This window comes from Gadus chalcogrammus, chromosome 4 (genome assembly GCF_026213295.1).
Source record: "Gadus chalcogrammus isolate NIFS_2021 chromosome 4, NIFS_Gcha_1.0, whole genome shotgun sequence".
Classification (NCBI taxonomy): domain Eukaryota; kingdom Metazoa; phylum Chordata; class Actinopteri; order Gadiformes; family Gadidae; genus Gadus; species Gadus chalcogrammus.
This window is the reverse complement of record NC_079415.1, coordinates 30,714,202-30,732,370: the sequence shown is the minus strand read 5'-3', so window position 1 is coordinate 30,732,370 and position 18,169 is coordinate 30,714,202. Positions and strand designations below refer to the sequence as shown.

The window sequence follows — 18,169 nt, the reverse complement described above, 5'->3', positions numbered from 1 at the left end:
TTACCTTTCCATTCTGTGCACTTAATGCTAACTACCTTGGATGGATTGTCTCATAATAGGCGATAATGGTTGAAGATGATCCATTTTAAAAGGTCCCTGGTTAAATGTCAAGTTCTCAGTGATGCTCAGTTTATGCCGGTCCTTCCTCTAGAATGCAGCATTATTCTAACGGGACAAAGTCAGAAGATTCCTAGCATTGGTCCCCCTTCACTCTCTGTTTGCAGCGGCGGCTGGTGATCCAATTCGTGGGTGGGGTGCAGTAATGGACGGGGGTCGTCCCCAAGAAAATATAGAATTGGTTTCTGGGATGCCCACTAGCTAAAAATGTATTCTGTTTTATAGCCTTCATCCTGACTTGCAGGGCCTGGACAAGCTTACACTCCTTTCACTTTCATTCCACTAGCCATTGCTATTTGACCCATGGTTTTTATTCTTATATTGAGGCATATCATGATCAATGTCCTATTATGTTTTACCGGAGTCTCAAGGTCTATTTCAAATGCAGTTTGGGACCGTTGTATATATATTTTTTATATGCTACATATCAAAAGACTTAATTAATATGTTATTTACTTGTTCCTTTTAAGTATAACATTGCATGAGGATTCCAATTCCTCCACTGAAATGGCTAAAAAGTGCCTTTACAACTCTCTGCTAGTTAATAAAACTAATATAACTATCTGTCACTTCTCTCTGCATGTAATACACTCCAAGAATACACTCCCTCCCGCTCCCTCCGCTCAACCTCTGCTGGACTACTATGTATCCCCACATCACGACTCACTTCAATGGGTGCCCGGTCATTCAGCTGTTCAGCACCCAGGCTCTGGAACTCCCTCCCCCCACACATAAAACAGTCAGACACCATTACAACCTTCAAGTCACAACTCAAAACTCACCTGTTCAAACTCGCACACAACGTCTAACTGATCACTGTTTTGATTGTTTTTTTTTTGTTTTGTCTTGTTTTTGTTTTATTTATTTCTTATTGCTTATGTTTATTTATTTATTTATTTATTTATTTTTTCCACATTGTCTTGTTTTTAAAAAAAATGTATGATGACTTTATGCTCTGTAAGGTGACCTTGGGTGTTTTGAAAGGCGCCTCTAAATTAAATGTATTATTATTTTTTATTATTATGTAGCTATGTTGCGCAATGCACGAAAGCTGCTGAGGGAGGTATATTTGATTCATTGGCTGAATTGTCCAATCAGCTCCAAATTACTACAATGAGTTGAAACACAAGACACAGTTTAGTGTCAAGTGTTTCTTTAATACTCTTGGTAGGATAACAAACCTACCAATGGTTAATCGTTCCTTATGTCGTATGGTCATGTACAGGGTTTGGGTTTGTGTCGGGTCTCTTCTTTTTCTGTTTACTAATTATTTTTGTGTGTGTGTGTGTGTGTGTGTGTGTGTGTGTGTGTGTGTGTGTGTGTGTGTGTGTGTGTGTGTGTGTGTGTGTGTGTGTGTGTGTGTGTGTGTGTGTGTGTGTGTGTGTGTGTGTCTGTGTGTAGAAAGTTCCTAAGCCAGAGGGAAACTTTGAACCAATGCAAAAGGCTTAAAATGTACCACTATATCAAAACAAAAAAAAAACCTTCAGAAAAAAATTATGAAGTGTTTTGAGTTGGAGCAGTGGATTTCTGTTTTTCATTTCTTGTTTGATGGTTTCCGTTAATCTGTTCAAATACTTTGATTTATTTTAACATACGAGCTGAACAACATCATCATCATAATAAAAAAAAAACTGTATCATTTGAACTGTATAATTTATTGCTTAGGATTTTTTTAATGCTCGTTATTTTGGTTTGAATTATTTTTAACCATGTCCTATAAAAAAGAAATAAATTACGGGGAAAGGTTACCTCCCCTTTCTCTTATTGTGCCCGCCCAGATTATTTGTCCCGACCCCCCATGATAAAATGAGTTACGAACGTGTACACATAGTTCGTTCCTTGAGAGACACCGTGGCTTGCAAACGAGCGAATCATCGCAGTTGCTCAGTGTTTGGATTTACAAAACCTCGAAAAAGTAAGTTAACTAACGCCATATCGTTGTGTTGCTTTACTGTATATGGTTACCTTGTTAGCATTATGATGTTGCTTTAGCATTAGCGTTACAGCTAACAGCCAAGTTACTATCGCTAATGTAACGGTAGATAGCATCAGTTATGTGTGTAAACCATGGACCTATTAAAGAAAGGACAGCGGACTAAAACATGGCCGCCCATTCATAACTATAAATACACGCACTGTAACTCGAGTGTGCACCTCAGAAAGCAAGAGGCATCACACGAGAATGGGCACAATTCAACAAAGGGGGTACAATGATCTCTACTGCTTGGATACCAAGGGAATGCAATGTTTAACAATGTCTGCTCACCTTACAACAAACGAATACGATTGTATTTTACCGGCCACTGGACTGCAGTAGTTCTAGCGTTTTACTGAGATCATTATGATCATTATGACCTGTTAAACTCATCCTAAATACATATGGTGCGTTCCTAGCAACCCTGTTTTCGCACCCTTCTACCCTCTTGTACTCCCAGTTATAGCTGGTTATTTACGGGCAAAAAAGTGTACCTGGAATGCACTATTATTGGCATGTTTTCCCCTTCAAACCTGATCCAAATCAAAGGGTTATTAGCCGATTTCTGCAGAGCTTGATGTCATGGTATTGAGTTGTTGAGATGAACTATAAAATATGTAAACAAATCAAGGATGTGATATCATTTCATAGAACTCATTTTAAGTATTAGCAGGGCTCTAAACTAACATTTTTCACTGGTTGCACTGGTGCGCCTAACTTTTTTTCTTAGGTGCACCAGCACAAAAGTTAGGTGCACCCAAATTGTCGACCATATCGCATTCAACACTGCAGTTTTACAGGTTCACGTTTTTTAAATAGCTGTCCATGTAGGCAATATTGACTTGTAAATGATGAACTAAGAATCTGGTCAACCTAATGTTCTTTATTTGAATATTTGCACAAGAAAGGTAATTTCACTGAAACATTTTGGTGATTTAAGTGCTTCACTGAGCTGCAATTTAAACTTAAAACATCTGAAGATAAATGAAATAAAAAGAAAATCTAAATTAAAAGTGCAAGTGTTTTAAACTGAAACTTCAAACTGAACATCTCATGGCTCCAGGTCTTATGGACTATCCTCAATTGCAGTCACATGCCCCTCTGATGGCCAACTCATGTAGTTTGGCCTTCTTGATCTTTGTCAATAGCCCGGGCTATTATTTGTTTTCTATCACTGAACTTTCGAACAAAACTCTTGCTCAGCAACGATGGGAAATAGCCTACTATCAAATGCATTATTTAAACCAGTATGAATATTACCGTAGGCCTATATGTTTACCAGGCAATTGAATAACGCCTGCACACACACACAGGCACGCACGCACGCACGCACGAACACGCAGAGTGGTAATCGGGAGAGTTGGGAGAATTCCCGGTGGCCCGTTAACGTTTCAGGCGGCGCCGGGTCAACGTCGCAACCAATTCCGTTTTGTCTAGAGGGGAGTAACTGAGCGCCCCCTCCCGAAGTGGAACAGCCCAGGTCGGCCTTGAACTGCGATTGGTCAGAAAGACGTAACAGCTAATGACAACATTGAACTCTCATGCAGGCTCGAACAGAGTGACACACAAACACACACATCGTTTTTCATCCACTCCGTATCCAGCTTATTCCATGCTTAAAGCACCCAGGCTACTATGCGGCGAGCTGGGGCTCTCATGTTCTCCCCTGCGGTGTATACCTTGTCCGCATCCCCTGCCATCCAGTTGTCATACGATTCATGCAGACTGGTTTTCAACGGCTGATTCCATGGATGTAGCCTACTTTGCGTGTGCCGTGTTTTCCCGCCGATGTGGCGAAGCTGTATGGTTATGCTGTTGAGAGCTTAAATAAATGCACGATATAAGTTGACTGAACAATTATTGAAGTTTAACATTTTGTTCAGCAAATTTGACAACTGACAGATGCAATATTGTAGCCAGTGAAAATCGCAAAATTCTGACGAGCATTCTTAAATGAAGTAGAATAAACAGGAATATCTGGACCACGGCCAATCAGAGGGGGGTCCCGCTATTCATTATCTCTGATTGGATTGGACCATGATATGGGCCTTTCAGAGTCGCAGAGTTTTTTTCTTTTTGAACGGCTGGTTGCACCGGTGCGACCTCCGATTTTTTTTAGTCGCACCATTGAGAAATTAGGTCGCATGTGCGACCAAATTGGTCGCACTTTAGAGCCCTGATTAGGCTAATGTAATTCACTAAACATGCTTCTCTTATATCTTCTTACAACTTGCACCTGGAATACATACAAGGTAAAAAATTGAGTACTGATCTTTCTTTGTTGTCTCTACGCAGGCCAGCTCATCAATTGCTTACATTCAGCAGCTTCTCTCAAGGGATGTTGCATGCCAGACAGAAAACCTGGAAACGCATATTTGTAGGCACAAAGCTATCCTTAAAGTCTATTCAGCCCCATTTTAAAAGTGAAGGTATGTACATTACTCATTGAGTATTTTTTTTCTTTGATTTGGTAGATTCTAGGCAGCATAGATTCTAGGCTGATGCTAGATTTTTCCTGCGCTAAAAAGCCTGGTCCTCTTTGGAAAAGTATCATGACCAGCGCCCTGTTAAAAGTACACAGTACACATTTTAAACCCTCTGTGTCAATGTTGCATACATTTAAAGAGTTTCTCTCATGTGTACAAATGCACAATGCCTCCCTTTATGCAAATAATGTATCATTACAATAGATTTTTCCTTTTTTTTCTCCCTCTGCAAAAGACTGCGATGCCTTTAGAGACCGTAGCACTCATCTCAACGCCACCTCAGAGATTCTGGGTGTGGACGCCCCTGGCTCCTCCCACATGTCCAGCCACAGCGAGGAGCTGAAGATTCTGAGCGTCTACGGAAAAGGGGAGGGCCCTCTGGCGGTGGAGGACCATGACACCCTCTTCACAGCGTCAGAAGTGGAGGCCCTGAACTCGCTGTCTGCGGACCACAGCGAGGCCAAGAGCCTGGAGCGCGGCGAGCGGCTGGTCTGCCGCGAGGAGCTGAGTGTGCAGGTTGGAAATCATTCAACATCCAAAAGAGAGGCTTCCTCTGTTACAACTCTAAAACAGACCCATAGAAAGCCCACACCTTTATGATTCAGTAAATGTTTTTACACTGCCAAATATGCCCGTCTTGTGCCCAACTTTTCACCTGTGTGATCCGCGCGTTTACACTGACCGAGGTAATTTACGGGCTTTATTTCGCACCCCTTTTAACCCTCTCTGACCCTACACATATTGGCGGTTTCATTTTGATGTAAATGCGATAAGACAGCTTTCCAGTTCTAGGGGCGAGGCTTGGGTAGAGGTGTTGCTGCATTGTCTCTACAACAGAGACGATGCAGCGATATCAACATGAATAGTTGTAACTGGAGAGAAGGTGAAATTCACGAGCTGCTGACCATCATGGGAGAGAAGGTGATGCAGTCGCATTTGAAGAAGACGAAAGATTGTCGATCTAAGCGAAAGTACCAGGCAAACTTTCCTTACAATGCTTCGTCAGCAAAGTGGTTAGCAAAGTAAAGAATATTTCGGCATTTTTGCACTTGTAAATAGTTAATCGCGTTTTAGCCTACACTCTGATGTGAACTCATTCTTGCATGCGAGGGTCTTGAATTAATAAATATATTTATTTATTTTGCAATTCATTGTAAAGAGTCGTACTCTCCGTGTGAAGGCCCGCCTTCTACTGTGAACCAAGCAATTCAGCTCTGAGACGAAGGGGGATTATACCCCCTTGGTTTTACACAGACAAGACATTGAAATTGCAGGGCGTGCCAAGCCGCGACCGAACCAGCTTGGCAGTGTAAAAATGCTTGATGTGTCGTTGGTGGGGATTGACAGCTATTCTGTGAAAATGAAAGAATATGTCTTGTGTGTGTTTCCTTCTTTATGTGGAAAGCAGCAGACCCCAGACACCATTTCAATCAAAGTTGAAGAGGATATTGGTGGAGGCTTGCCCGCCGCAGGTTGGTAATACACATTGCAACCTTCAAGTCACAACTCAAAACTCACCTGTTCAAACTCGCACACAACGTCTAACTGATCACTGTTTTAATTGTTTGTTTGTTTTGTTTTGTCTTGTTTTTGTTTTATTTATATTTTATTTTCTATGTTTATTTAATTATTTTTTTCCCCAATGTCTTGTTTTTAAACGATTTATGATGACTATATGCTCTGTAAGGTGACCTTGGGTGTCTTGAAAGGGGCCTCTAAATAAAATGTATTATTATTATTTATCTATGCAAGCAAACGACCTGGATCAACTGAGAATGTACTCGATTCTGCCTGCGCTATAAAGTCTTGTCCTCCTTTGAAAAGCATCATGACAAGCCCCCTGCTAAAACACGAGTCAAACTTGGGAGTTGCATTTCAAAGATGGAATCAGTCAAGAGCCCAGAAGGGTTTCAAGACGGGTGCAGCATGAGCTGGTTTATCATTCTCAAACATCAATGAATTCATAATGCATGCAATGTTAGCTGATCAGCTTAGAGGGAAGGACACGTTGTTGCTTTTTAGTGTCAAAATAGAATTATTGTGCTTGCCTCGCATATCATGTTGTGATCAGATCACTTTGCGCTGGTGTTCGTTGAGTGTCCTTAACCTGGCCAACCACTTGAGCTTTGAGTCTAGGGAGGAGGAGACGTCCCTCTCCAAAACTGTGAATCTTTGTCGGCAGTACACATTTTAAACCCTCTGTGTCAATGTTGCATACATTTAAAGAGTTTCTTTCATGTGTACAAATACACAATGCCTCCCTTTATGCAAATAATGTATCAAAACAATTACGTTTTCCTTTTTTTCTCCCTCTGCAGAAGACTGTGATGCCTTTGGAGACCGTAGCACTCAGCGCAACGCCACCTCAAAGATTCTGGGTGTGGACGCCCCTGGCTCCTCCCACATGTCCAGTCGTAGCGAGGAACTGCTGGTGAGCAAAATAAAGAATATGTTGGGATTTTTGCAGTTGTAAATAGTTAATTGTGTTTTAGCCTACGCTCAGATGTGAACTCATTCTTGCATGCGAGGGTCTTGAATAAAAAAAAATAATACACAGGTGAGACATTGAAATTGCAGGGCGTGCCAAGCCGCGACCGAACCAGCTTGACAGTGTAAAAACGACTAATCTGTCGGTAGTGGGGATTGACATCTATTCTGTGAAAATGAGAGAATATGTCTTGTGTGTGTTTCCTTCTTTATGTGGAAAGCAGCAGACCCCAGACACCATTTCAATCAAGGTTGAAGAGGATATTGGTGGAGGCTTGCCCGCCGTAGGTTAGTAATACACATTGCATCTATGCAAGAAAACAACCTTGATCAACTGAGAATGTACTCGAATCTGCCTTCTCAGCACGAGCCTTTAATCCTTGACCATCCAAAGGGCGTCAAGGAAAATGCATGATCAACAAATAGAAGTACAAGTGTGTACAAAGTACATACTGTATACCTTTGTGAAATGATTAATTAAAAACATTACTTTCTCTCTTTCTCGGTTTTCCCCTCTGAAGAAGACGGCAATGACATCAGAGACTGCAGCACGCAGTCGGAGAGTCTGCGTGTGGACGCCCCTGGCTCCTCCCACATGTCAAGTCACAGCGGGGAGCTGCGCATCCTGAGCGTTTACGGACAAGGGGAGGGCCCACTGGCGGTGGACGGCCATGACACCCTCTTTGTCGCGTCAGAACTGGAGGCCTTGAGCTCGCTGTCCACAGGCCACAGCGTGGCCAAGAGCCTGAACTGCAGCGTGCGGCTCGTCCGCCTTGAGGAGCTGACTGGGCATCAGGGCGGCCGCAAGGACCGGCCCGGTGTCTTGTGTGGAAAGGTTATTCCCAACAATGCCAATATGATCGTCCACATGATGCCTCACTCTGAGGAGAAGCCCTACAAGTGTGACCAATGCCCAAAGCGTTTCAGTCATAGCTCCGCCCTGAATATCCACATGAGGACTCACTCCGGGGTGAAGTCCCACAAGTGTGACCAATGCACGAAGAGCTTCAGTCAGAAAAGCTACCTGAAGATCCACATGAGAACTCACTCCGGCGAGAAGCCCTACAAGTGTGACCAATGCATGAAGTGCTTCAGTCATAGCTCCACCCTGAATTTCCACATGTCGACGCACACCGGCGAGAAGACCTACAGGTGTGACCAATGCCCGAAGTGCTTCAGTCATGCCCGTCTCCTGAAGTTCCACATGTCGCTTCACTCTAGGGAGAAGCCCTACAGGTGTGACCAATGCCCGAAGCGCTACCTACGGAAATGCGACCTGAAGATCCACCTGAGGACTCACTCCGGTGAGAAGCCCTACAAGTGTGACCAATGCATGAAGTGCTTCATTCAGAAAGGCCCCCTGATGAGCCACATGAATACTCACTCCGGTGAGAAGCCCTACAAGTGTGACCAATGCACGAAGTGCTTCACTCTGAATGCCCTCCTGAAGCACCACATGAGTACTCACTCCCTTGAGAGGCCCTACAAGTGTGACCAATGCATGAAGTGCTTCAAGCGGACAGGCGACCTGAAGATCCACATGAAGACTCACTCCGGGGAGAAGCGCCACATGAGGACTCACTCCGGGGAGAAGCCCTACAAGTGTGACCAATGCACGAAGTGCTTCTGTCGGAAAGGCCCCCTGAAGCGCCACATGATGACTCACTCTGGGGAGAAGCCCTACAAGTGTGACCAATGCACGAAGTGCTTCTGTTGGAAAGGCCTCCTGAATATCCACATGAGGACTCACTCTAGGGAGAAGACCTACAGGTGTGACCAATGCACGGAGCTCTTCCAACGGAAATGCGACCTGAAGATCCACCTGAGGACTCACTCCGTTAAGAAGCCCGTTAAGAAGCCCTACAAGTGTGACCATTGCATGAAGTTCTTCAGTCAGAGAGGCACGATGATTATCCACATGAGGAGTCACTCCGAGGAATATCCCTACAGGTGTGACCAATGCCCGATGCGCTTCACTCAAGGTTGCTTCCTGAAGGACCACATGTTGACTCACACCGGCAATAAGCCCTGCGTGTGTCTGGAGTGCAACGCCAGCTACAGCGACCCAAGCAGTTTGCGTTTGCACTTGCTCAAAGCACACTTTGACGCAAGGTAACGGGACGCTTTGATTGAGACCTCTGTCTGGTATTGGTTTAAATTACTGCTTTTAGTTTTTCTTTTGATCACGATTAAACGCTTTCTTCTCTTGATTCGCTTTCTGTTGTTTTTATTAATTGATGTCTGTGTTTAATAACTTATTTCTAGGACACTTCTGACAGCAAAATATTTGATTCAATGTAGAGCTTGATCAGGGGAAGATACAGTCAGCAAAGTTGCCAAGCATACAGTCAATGAGACGATGGGTGTACATGATTCTTATAGGAAACGTTCACATCGTGGGTAAATACAAAGGAAACAAAGGTCAGGGGGAGGGGCCTTCGTGGAGTTTAGGATTGGCCAGAGGAGGGACCAAGTTAAATTGCAATTCACAATATGGGTGGAGTGGACATGGCTGCAAGACAGTTAAAGGAATCTACACAACAAAGAAGTCTGGATTGCCCTTAGTATCAAACTTGGTCCCCACAGTTGCAAATGCAAAACTATGTCAACACCTTTCAATTAGAGCGGGCGGGAGGTATCTCTAGGTCTATGGAGAATGGATAGAAATTCATTGAAATTGACTAATTATTCAGGGTTCATATAATTTTTATATTAAAGTCTGCTTGATATTGCCATGACACTCATTACCCTTATCTTTGTTAGCCTATTACAAAAAGCCTGCAAAGTTCACTTGTGAAATAGACTGCGATTTAACCCCACATTATACATGATTGTGTTCATTCCACTTACCTTTCCATTCTGTGCGCTTAATGCTAACTACCTTGGATGGATTGTATCATAATAGGCGATAATGGTTGAAGATGATCCATTTTAAAAGGTCCCTGGTTAAATGTCTAGATCTCAGTGATGCTCAGTTTAGGCCGGTCCTTCCTCTAGAATGCAGCATTATTCCAACGGGACAAAGTCAGAAGATTCCTAGCATTGTTCACCCTTCACTCCCTGTTTGCAGCGGCGGCTGGTGATCCTATTCGTCGGTGGGGTGCAGTAATAGACGGGGGTCCTCCCCAAGAAAATATAGAATTGGTTTCTGGGATGCCCACTAGCTAAAAATGTATTCTGATTCATAGCCTACATCCTGACTTGCAGGGCCTGGACAAGCTTACACTGCTTTCACTTTCATTCCACTAGCCATTGCTATTTGACCCATGGTTGTTATTCTGATATTGAGGCATATCATGATCAATGTCCTATAGTGTTTTACCCGAGTCTCAAGGTCTATTTCAAATGCACTTTGGGACCGTTTTATCATTTTCTTTTTTAAATACTACATGCCGAAAGACTTAATTAATATGTAATTTACTTGTTCCTTTTAAGTATAACATTTCATGAGGAGTCCAATTCCTCCACTGAATCGGGTAGAAAGTGCTTTTACGACTCTCTGCTAACTATCTATCACTTCTCACTGCATGTAGTCATGTTGCGCAATGCACGAATGCTGCTGAGGGAGGAAGCCTATTTGATTCATTGGCTGAATTGTCCAATCAGCTCCAAATTATTACAATGAGTTGAAACACAAGACACAGTGTAGTGTCGAGTGTTTCTTTAATACACTTGGTAGGATAACAAACCTACCATGATTAATCGTTCCTTTTGTCCTGTGGTCATGTACAGGGGTTGGGTTTGTGTCGGGTCTCTGTTTCTGTTTGTGTGTGTGTGTGTGTGTGTGTGTGTGTGTGTGTGTGTGTGTGTGTGTGTGTGTGTGTGTGTGTGTGTGTGTGTGTGTGTGTGTGTGTGTGTGTGTGTGTGTGTGTGTGTGTGTGGAAAGTTCCTAAGCCAGAGGGAAACTTTGAACCAATGCAAAATGCTTAAAATGTACCACAATATCAAAACTAAAAAAATCTTCAGAAAAAAATAATGAATTGTTATGAGCTGGAACAGTGAATTTCTGTTTTTCTTTTCTTGTTCAATGGTTTTGGTTAATCTGTTCAAATATTGTGTTATTGTTTGGTCCAAAAGCTTTGATTTATTTTAACATACATGCTGAACATCATCATCATCATAATTAAAAAAAAAACGGTTTAGGATTATTTTCTTGCATTTTAAAACTCGTTACAAGACAGATGCCACATGAGCTGTTTTATCATTCTCAAACATCAATGAATTCATAATGCATGAATGTTAGCTGATCAGTTCAGAGGGAAGGACACGTTGTTGCTTTTTAGTGTCAAAATATAATTATTGCGCTTTTCTCGCATGCATAGGCGTCGATTACGCCGGGGACGCGTCCCCCCCAGATTTCGTCATGAATAATTTTGTACCCACCACTTTAAAAAAAAAAGAAAAAAAATAAGTTTAATTATATATGGATTATTACACAGGTCTTCTCAATGCCGTGGAACGCTCCGTTCACTTGCATGGGCTCTTCACAACTTCGCGGTGAATGCTAGATATAAATTGACCTGTCAAGGAAAACAAAGGACATTTTGCCTATAATGACGTCTTTGGTAGCACTCCTCAAAAGGTCCGGTAACTTTTCAACCCCAGCTTCTTCGGTTGCTAAGCGACGTCAACGTCTCTGGCGGACTATTTCTCTGCTGATCAACACTACGAATGATTGTAACAAATAAATTGTAACAAGCCACACCATGTGAAGTCATATTTTCGTTTTGGCAAGTAGCCGTGTAATAAGCGGGATAATATATAGAACGTCGCCGGTCTAATTTAAGCCCCTTCAGTGGGAAGCAATTACCCTCGCTGCGCGTCGGTGTCCTGTTCGCCCTGTCGGGGCTTATTTTACCGATAATGAATGACCGGCATTCTATACATTATTATTATGGCCCGCGGGTCGGGTCGGGTCAGGCTCGGGCTCGGGCAGAGAATCTAAACACTGACTGGAACTACTTAGCAGGTGTCTGTAGGGCTATATCAGGAGATAATACACACCCTGCAGACAATCAGAATACGAGTGTTCCCCCAGCCTGTGGTATAAACAATATTATTCACGAGTTATAATCAACACCTACACGTCAATATTAATGATAACCCATTAAATACGGTATGATTTCTAGATGTCACGTCCGCTCGCGACACTGGACTTGCGAGGCATCGACGAGGACTTCCATTCACATAGCCAAAAACAAGACAAATAGATCTATGGCTAGATCAAAACATGAAGACATACAATTCTAAAAAGAACAGATGAAGCAGCTACCCTTTTTTCCTTCGCGATTTGCCTACAGAGCAGCGCACCTGCATTTAATATATCCGTGAATCGTCACAATTTCTCAGAATCAAAGGTGAAAGAAGAAACGGGTGGCCTAAAGCTGTCATATTGTTCACAGACAAGTTTAAGTAGAAACAGGTGGCCAAAAGCTGTCATATTGTTAGTTATCACAGACAATTTTTAACAATAAATGTTCTGTACTCCTTAAGGGACATTGGGGAGAACGCTCCCGGACAGAACCTTAGTTTGGAAGTCGTGCTTAGTGACACGACAAATACTTCCAATTGAAATACATGGCTTTGAAATTTGTGCTTTTTGACACGAAAATTTTGAAAATACGTGTCCCTGATCACGTTTCAATAGATTAAATAACTTGACATATTTTGTCACGTATTTTCGTGAGACCGGGTTGGCTGTACACACAACACGGCATACAGCATATTAGGAGAATTCTTCTGTCAGTTAGCATTGCTGCGCTTTAGAACCGTACTCCTTAAAACATAGGATTTGGAGTATAACACGCAGCTGCGTACGAGGTTGAACGTGATTGCTGTGTAACGACTCGTACAGGATCCGCTGATTCCTAGCTGACTCGGTTTAAACTGCTTGGAAACCGGAAGTACTCTGATTTCTAGTATACCCCAGCAGATGCAGTCTTAACTTAATGGTGGATGCATTTTGTGCTATAATTACCAACAAAACCTAATGGGAATGTAAAGTGAACTTTAATATAATTAAACTATGATAAATACAAACGCTAATAATGTTGACATATATTATGAAATAGCCTAGGCTACTTTTTGTGGAAATCTGAGTCTGGAATCTGCCCTTACCTGCGTCACTCAATTACTTGTCATTGGTAACCATTTTAGTTAAGCATTGACCTTTTTATGTTTCGTTGAATGGTACGATTCTCTGTGCGTTCATTTATTTTTTTACATACAAATAATCTGTTCTTTGTAGAGTTTTAGTAGGGCTCTTTAAGCAACTCCGATTTTGTAGCCGGTATTGTACTGAAGGCTTATCTGGTGTAATAAGTGTAAATGTATAATACCTATTAATAATAATTCATAAAACTAATTCTGTGTGTGTGTGTGTGTGTGTGTGTGCTGGTTATGATGGAGCCTTGTTTCATCCTGCAAACTGGTTTAGTCTCAGGGCCGGCCCTGACCAATTTGGCGCCCTAGGCAAGATTTTTGCTGGCGCCCCCTACCCCTTTGGATCGCACAGTAAGTTCGACTACCAATGTTCATAAACTCAGAGAAGCTACAAAGCTTTGTCTTTGAGACTCTTTGATTTTAGATAGAAAATGAAACTCACGAAACGTATTACAAACCAAGTAACAAGCAATAAATCACTCATACAATAAGGTATGCACAAAATACTGCAAAGAAATGCATGATGTTTACCAAAGGCATTCATCAGCAAAATAATAGAAAGATTTCAGATTCAAATTATTGTAAATGCAATTAAATGTAGTATAGTTTATCTAGTTTGGTTCTAACCAGAGATTAAACAAGCACTCAACTGTAGTATTAAAAAAATACAATAATGTTAGCAATGCCAGCTGACGGTCCCTTGAGTTTAAAACCGTATTAAACGATAGTTACGCATTGTAACTCTAGATTCTATGACTATAGGCGCAGCCTTTTAAGGCTGTCGCTATTGTTATCCCTAGGCGTGAGCAGTAGCACTGAAAAATGTGTAATCCCCGCCCACCAACAGGGTGGGCCTCAATCACGTACACGGGCCTCATTCACATCCGCAGTTCGCATATATACGCGGGCGGCGGCGGACGTTCGGCTCCCAATAAACAGCTTTTCTTCAGCTATTTAAAGGACAATGAGGCCGACACTTAAAATCCTGCGCCTATACTCATAGAATCTAGAGTTACAATACGTAACCATCGTTCTGTGTCGTATAGGCTTCGCCTTTTAAGGCTATCGCTATTGGGTTAAAGGGCGAAGCACGATATAGTCTATGCCTCATTGGTCCCGATCAGTACCAGAAACACAGCTACATACGCGCTAGTATCGTGCGTCAGACGTAGCATAACATACGTTGTGCGTCTAACGGCACGTCATCGACGAGCAGCTCTAATGTGTCTGATAAGACACGAGCTCTCAGCATGAATATTTGACTCCACCTCACATTGTTTAATATGCGAGGGGAATAGTCACACAATCACACTCACTCTGACAAGGCACCTAGAAGTGAGTGTGTCATAGAGAGGCGCGACATGTCTCTTATTAGGTAAAACCTAATAAAAGAGCATTGGGGAAGCCCAGGAGGCTGCTGTGCAGATATCCTCCATAGGCATCCCTCTTTGCAGAGCGACAGAGGACGATATTCCTCTGGTTCGAGTGAGCTCTGATAGTCTCAGGCGGCTCTGCCCCCGCTGACACATGAGCCTGTGTGATAGCATCACAAAGCCAATGTGACAGCCGTTGTTTCGTCAGGGGGAGGCCCTGGGAATGTTCTCTGTAATGCACAAATAACTGTTGAGATTTGCGCAGAGCCTCCGTGCGCTTCACGTAACAGGTAAGCGCGTGTACGGGGCACAAGAGATGGGCTGTGGCCTCCTCCTCAGATTGATGAGGAGGGAGAGAGAAACCATTGAGTGTTATGACTCTCGATCTGAAGGAGCTAGTAATACTCTTAGGTGTAAAAGCCGGGTTCGGGCGTAATATGGCCGAACTGCCATCCCCTTGTATTCTAAGACAAGAAGGGGCTACAGAGAGTGCAGACAGGTCGCTCACTCTCTTAGCTGACGTCAGGGCCAGCAGCAAAGCTGTCTTGGCTGACACAAACTCTGGCATCTGGATGGTCCGTACGACCTCCTGGGAGAGGCCGAGACCCTCTAGGCACTCGCATTCAGCGGCCAGGCCCACAAGCGCTGGCCGATCTCTGGGTAATCTATGATTGCTCCCCCTGCCTGTGAGAGAGCGTCCCGCCGCCAAGGGAGTTCCTTCGGCGGCCCCGAGAGCAGACGCTGGAGGCAGGCAAACCACGGTGCACTCGTGCGTTGCGGTGCTATGAGAATCATATACAGCCGCTCCTCTTGGACTCGGTCCAAGACTTGGGGAATCAGGGGGACGGGCGGGATAGCGTACAGGAGTGTGTTCGGCCACGGTCTGTGAGCGAACGCATCCACCCCGAGTGGGGGATTATGTGTGTTCTCCCGCATGGCGAATAGGTCGACCTCCGCCTTCCCAAACTCGCTCCATATCTGATTGATCAGATCGTGGTGCAGAGTCCAGTCTCCAGGTTTGGGACCCCCCCCTCGACATTATGTTCTGGACACCGGGGATGTACGCCGCTCTGATGGAGAGCAAGTGCCTGTGTGCGCCCAGCATAACAGCTGTCTCGCTATGCTCAGCAGCTGTGCCGAGCACACGCCCCCTTGGCGATTTATGTATGCTGCTGTCGCCTTGTTGTCCGTGCGGATCGTTACGTGTTGATTCGTCAACATTGGGGCAAAGTGTTGGACCACTTTCAACACAGTGAGGAGCTCCAGATGTGTGTCGTTGCTCTGCCCAACGGCACCCCTCTCGCGAGTGTTCGGGGATTTCCCCAGTGGTTCAAATCGGGGCCCACTGATAGGGGAATGGTCACTTTGCGCCGGGTCGATGCGCAGGCGAGAAAACCATCTCTGCAGCCGCCTCATGTGAAGCAGCCCCAGCGGCACCACCGTGCGAGCGGCTGACATCATGCCAAGCAGCCTCATGACAGAGAGGGCTGTCACGACGCTGCCCGGGGAACAGCGGCGGAGAAGAGACCACAGCGTCTCCATCCTCTGCTGTGAGAGCCGTGCTCTCATTACAGCTGAATCCAGCTCTACCCCCAAAATACATCACACTCTGTGAGGGGAGGGGGGAGCTCTTCTTCCAATTCATGGCGAAGCCTAAATTCTACAGGTGGATTGCCAGCTTTTTTGTTTGAATAGCTGCTTCCTCCTTGGAGCGAGCCATCACAAGCAGATCGTCCATGTAGAACAGTACTCTCATTCCTGTTGCAGCGGCCGGAGAGCCGTCTCCATGCACTTGGAAAACGTTCGTGGGGCTAGAGAACAGCCGAACGGGAGACGGTTGTGCTGGTAGTGTGACCCTTGGAACGAGAAACGCAGGGATTTCTTGTGTTTGGGGATCACTGTGACGTGGAAGTAGGCGTCCTTCAAATCTATTGAGGTGAACCAGTCGCCTGGTTTCACACACTGTAACACTTGTCTGATTGTTAACCTATGAAACGGCCTCTCCGCGGTGCATTTGTTGAATAGGGCTAGATCGAGAATCGGTCTCAGCCCTCCTGTTTTCTTAGGTACCAGGAAATAACGGGAATAGAATCCCTGCATTTCCTCTCCCTTCGGGACTGTGGAAATACCTTTTTTCGCTAGAAGCTGCTGGAGCTCAGACAAAAGTGACAGCTGTTGATCCTTGGATGACAGCGTTGTTTCCACAATCCAGTTGAATCATGGCGGGACGGAGGTGAACTCCAGGGTGTGACCCTTGCTGATCAGCCTGTCCAACCATTTGGCCAGGGGGCACGCACTCAGCCATTCTGAGTAGTGCTCCGAAGGCAGCTGTGCAGCCTCTTGTTTCGATGCGGCTGCCATGGAAACAAGCAACGCTTGAGCCCCTGCCGCCGCTGCGAGCGGAGGAGTCCTCCTCGCAGCCCATGGGGAGCTCTGCCCGAAAGGGCTGGGTGTGTGTATCATTATCAGAGGCATGCCCTGCCTGCTCAGCTTGTGACCAGAGTGTAGCTTCCTCTCTCCTGAGCGTTGGGACACGAGGAGGAATAACACTGTGACTGGGCAGCAGACTGCTGCTGACACTGTGAACGAGCTGCGTGTCATTCGTAGACAGAGAGCTAGTTCTAGCGGTTCTAGCGACCGTCTCGCCACGTGTCATGCCAGGCACGATGTGGTGAGGGGAAAGTAATGTAGGGCTGGCTCCATCAATAATACGAGGTTTATTGACGGCCTGCCTACATGGTGGGAGATGCGTGTGAGACAGTTATGGCCGAGCCGATAGGCTCCGACGATAACTGCCGTCTTTAGTAAACAGCCGTCTTTAGTAAAGAGGTGTTTCCCGCTGTCACATGCCTCTCCCTCGCCCCGTAATAGTCGGCGCTTGTGGGGCGGGACATCGCCCCAAGAGCCCGCTGCCCGAGGCCCTTGCTGGCTGCTCGCCGCAGCCTGCGATGGAGGTGGGCATGGCTGGTAAGCAGGGCGAGGTTGCCCTTTAAAAAGCAATGAAGGGCTGTCTCAATCAATAATACGGGGTTTATCGACGGCCTGTCGGGAGACGCGTGTGAAACAGTTATGTCCGAGCCGATAGGCTCTGGCGTTAACTGGGGTCTGTGGAGGAAACAGCCGTCTTTAGTAAAGAGGTGGGTGGCTCTTAAAAGAGCCGTTGTTTCCTCACCGCCACACGCTTCTCCCTCGCGCCATCATATCCTTCGCTGGCGCTTGTGGGGCCTGTTGAGCCTGTTGCCCGGGGCCCTTGCTGGCCGCTTGCCGCAGCCTGCGAAGGAGGCGGGCGGGGCTTGTAAGCCGGGCCCGGGAGGCGAGGCTAGGCTTGATTTTGTGGCCTTGAGCGTCTGGGTTTCTCAGACACCTGGCCTGCTGGTATCTGCAGATTTGATGCGTGAATGAATGGCGGCTCACATGAGCCGGACGCCTCTCTAGTCACCATGGACATATCTGGCCTCATAGTATGCATCACACTGGGGGTAAAGGATAACAAGCCTACCTTGATGAACTATGTTGCGTGTTCATTAACAGCGGTTGGGTTTGTGTTGTGTTTTTCTGCTTATTTCTTA

At 45.1% G+C, this 18,169-nt stretch overlaps 2 protein-coding genes across 2 annotated transcripts in view; both read left to right on the top strand.

The window, feature by feature from the left end:
* Positions 1 to 2,759: 2,759 nt before the first annotated feature.
* The window catches only part of LOC130380440 (zinc finger protein 431-like), a 46,657-nt gene continuing 31,247 nt past the window's right edge, over positions 2,760 to 18,169 (top strand). Inside the window, exons 1-2 of the mRNA XM_056587645.1 lie at positions 2,760 to 4,521; positions 4,814 to 5,094. Of these exons, the coding sequence (XP_056443620.1) occupies positions 4,431 to 4,521; positions 4,814 to 5,094 (372 nt within the window). The 5' untranslated portion in view covers positions 2,760 to 4,430. The remainder of the gene's footprint in view (positions 4,522 to 4,813; positions 5,095 to 18,169) is intronic.
* On the top strand, positions 5,021 to 10,001 carry LOC130380446 (zinc finger protein 431-like). The gene is made up of 4 exons (XM_056587662.1): positions 5,021 to 6,050; positions 6,897 to 7,009; positions 7,290 to 7,353; positions 7,587 to 10,001. Exons 1-4 carry the CDS (start codon positions 5,894 to 5,896, stop codon positions 9,179 to 9,181), a joined length of 1,929 nt encoding a protein of 642 aa, XP_056443637.1. The 5' UTR covers positions 5,021 to 5,893; the 3' UTR covers positions 9,182 to 10,001.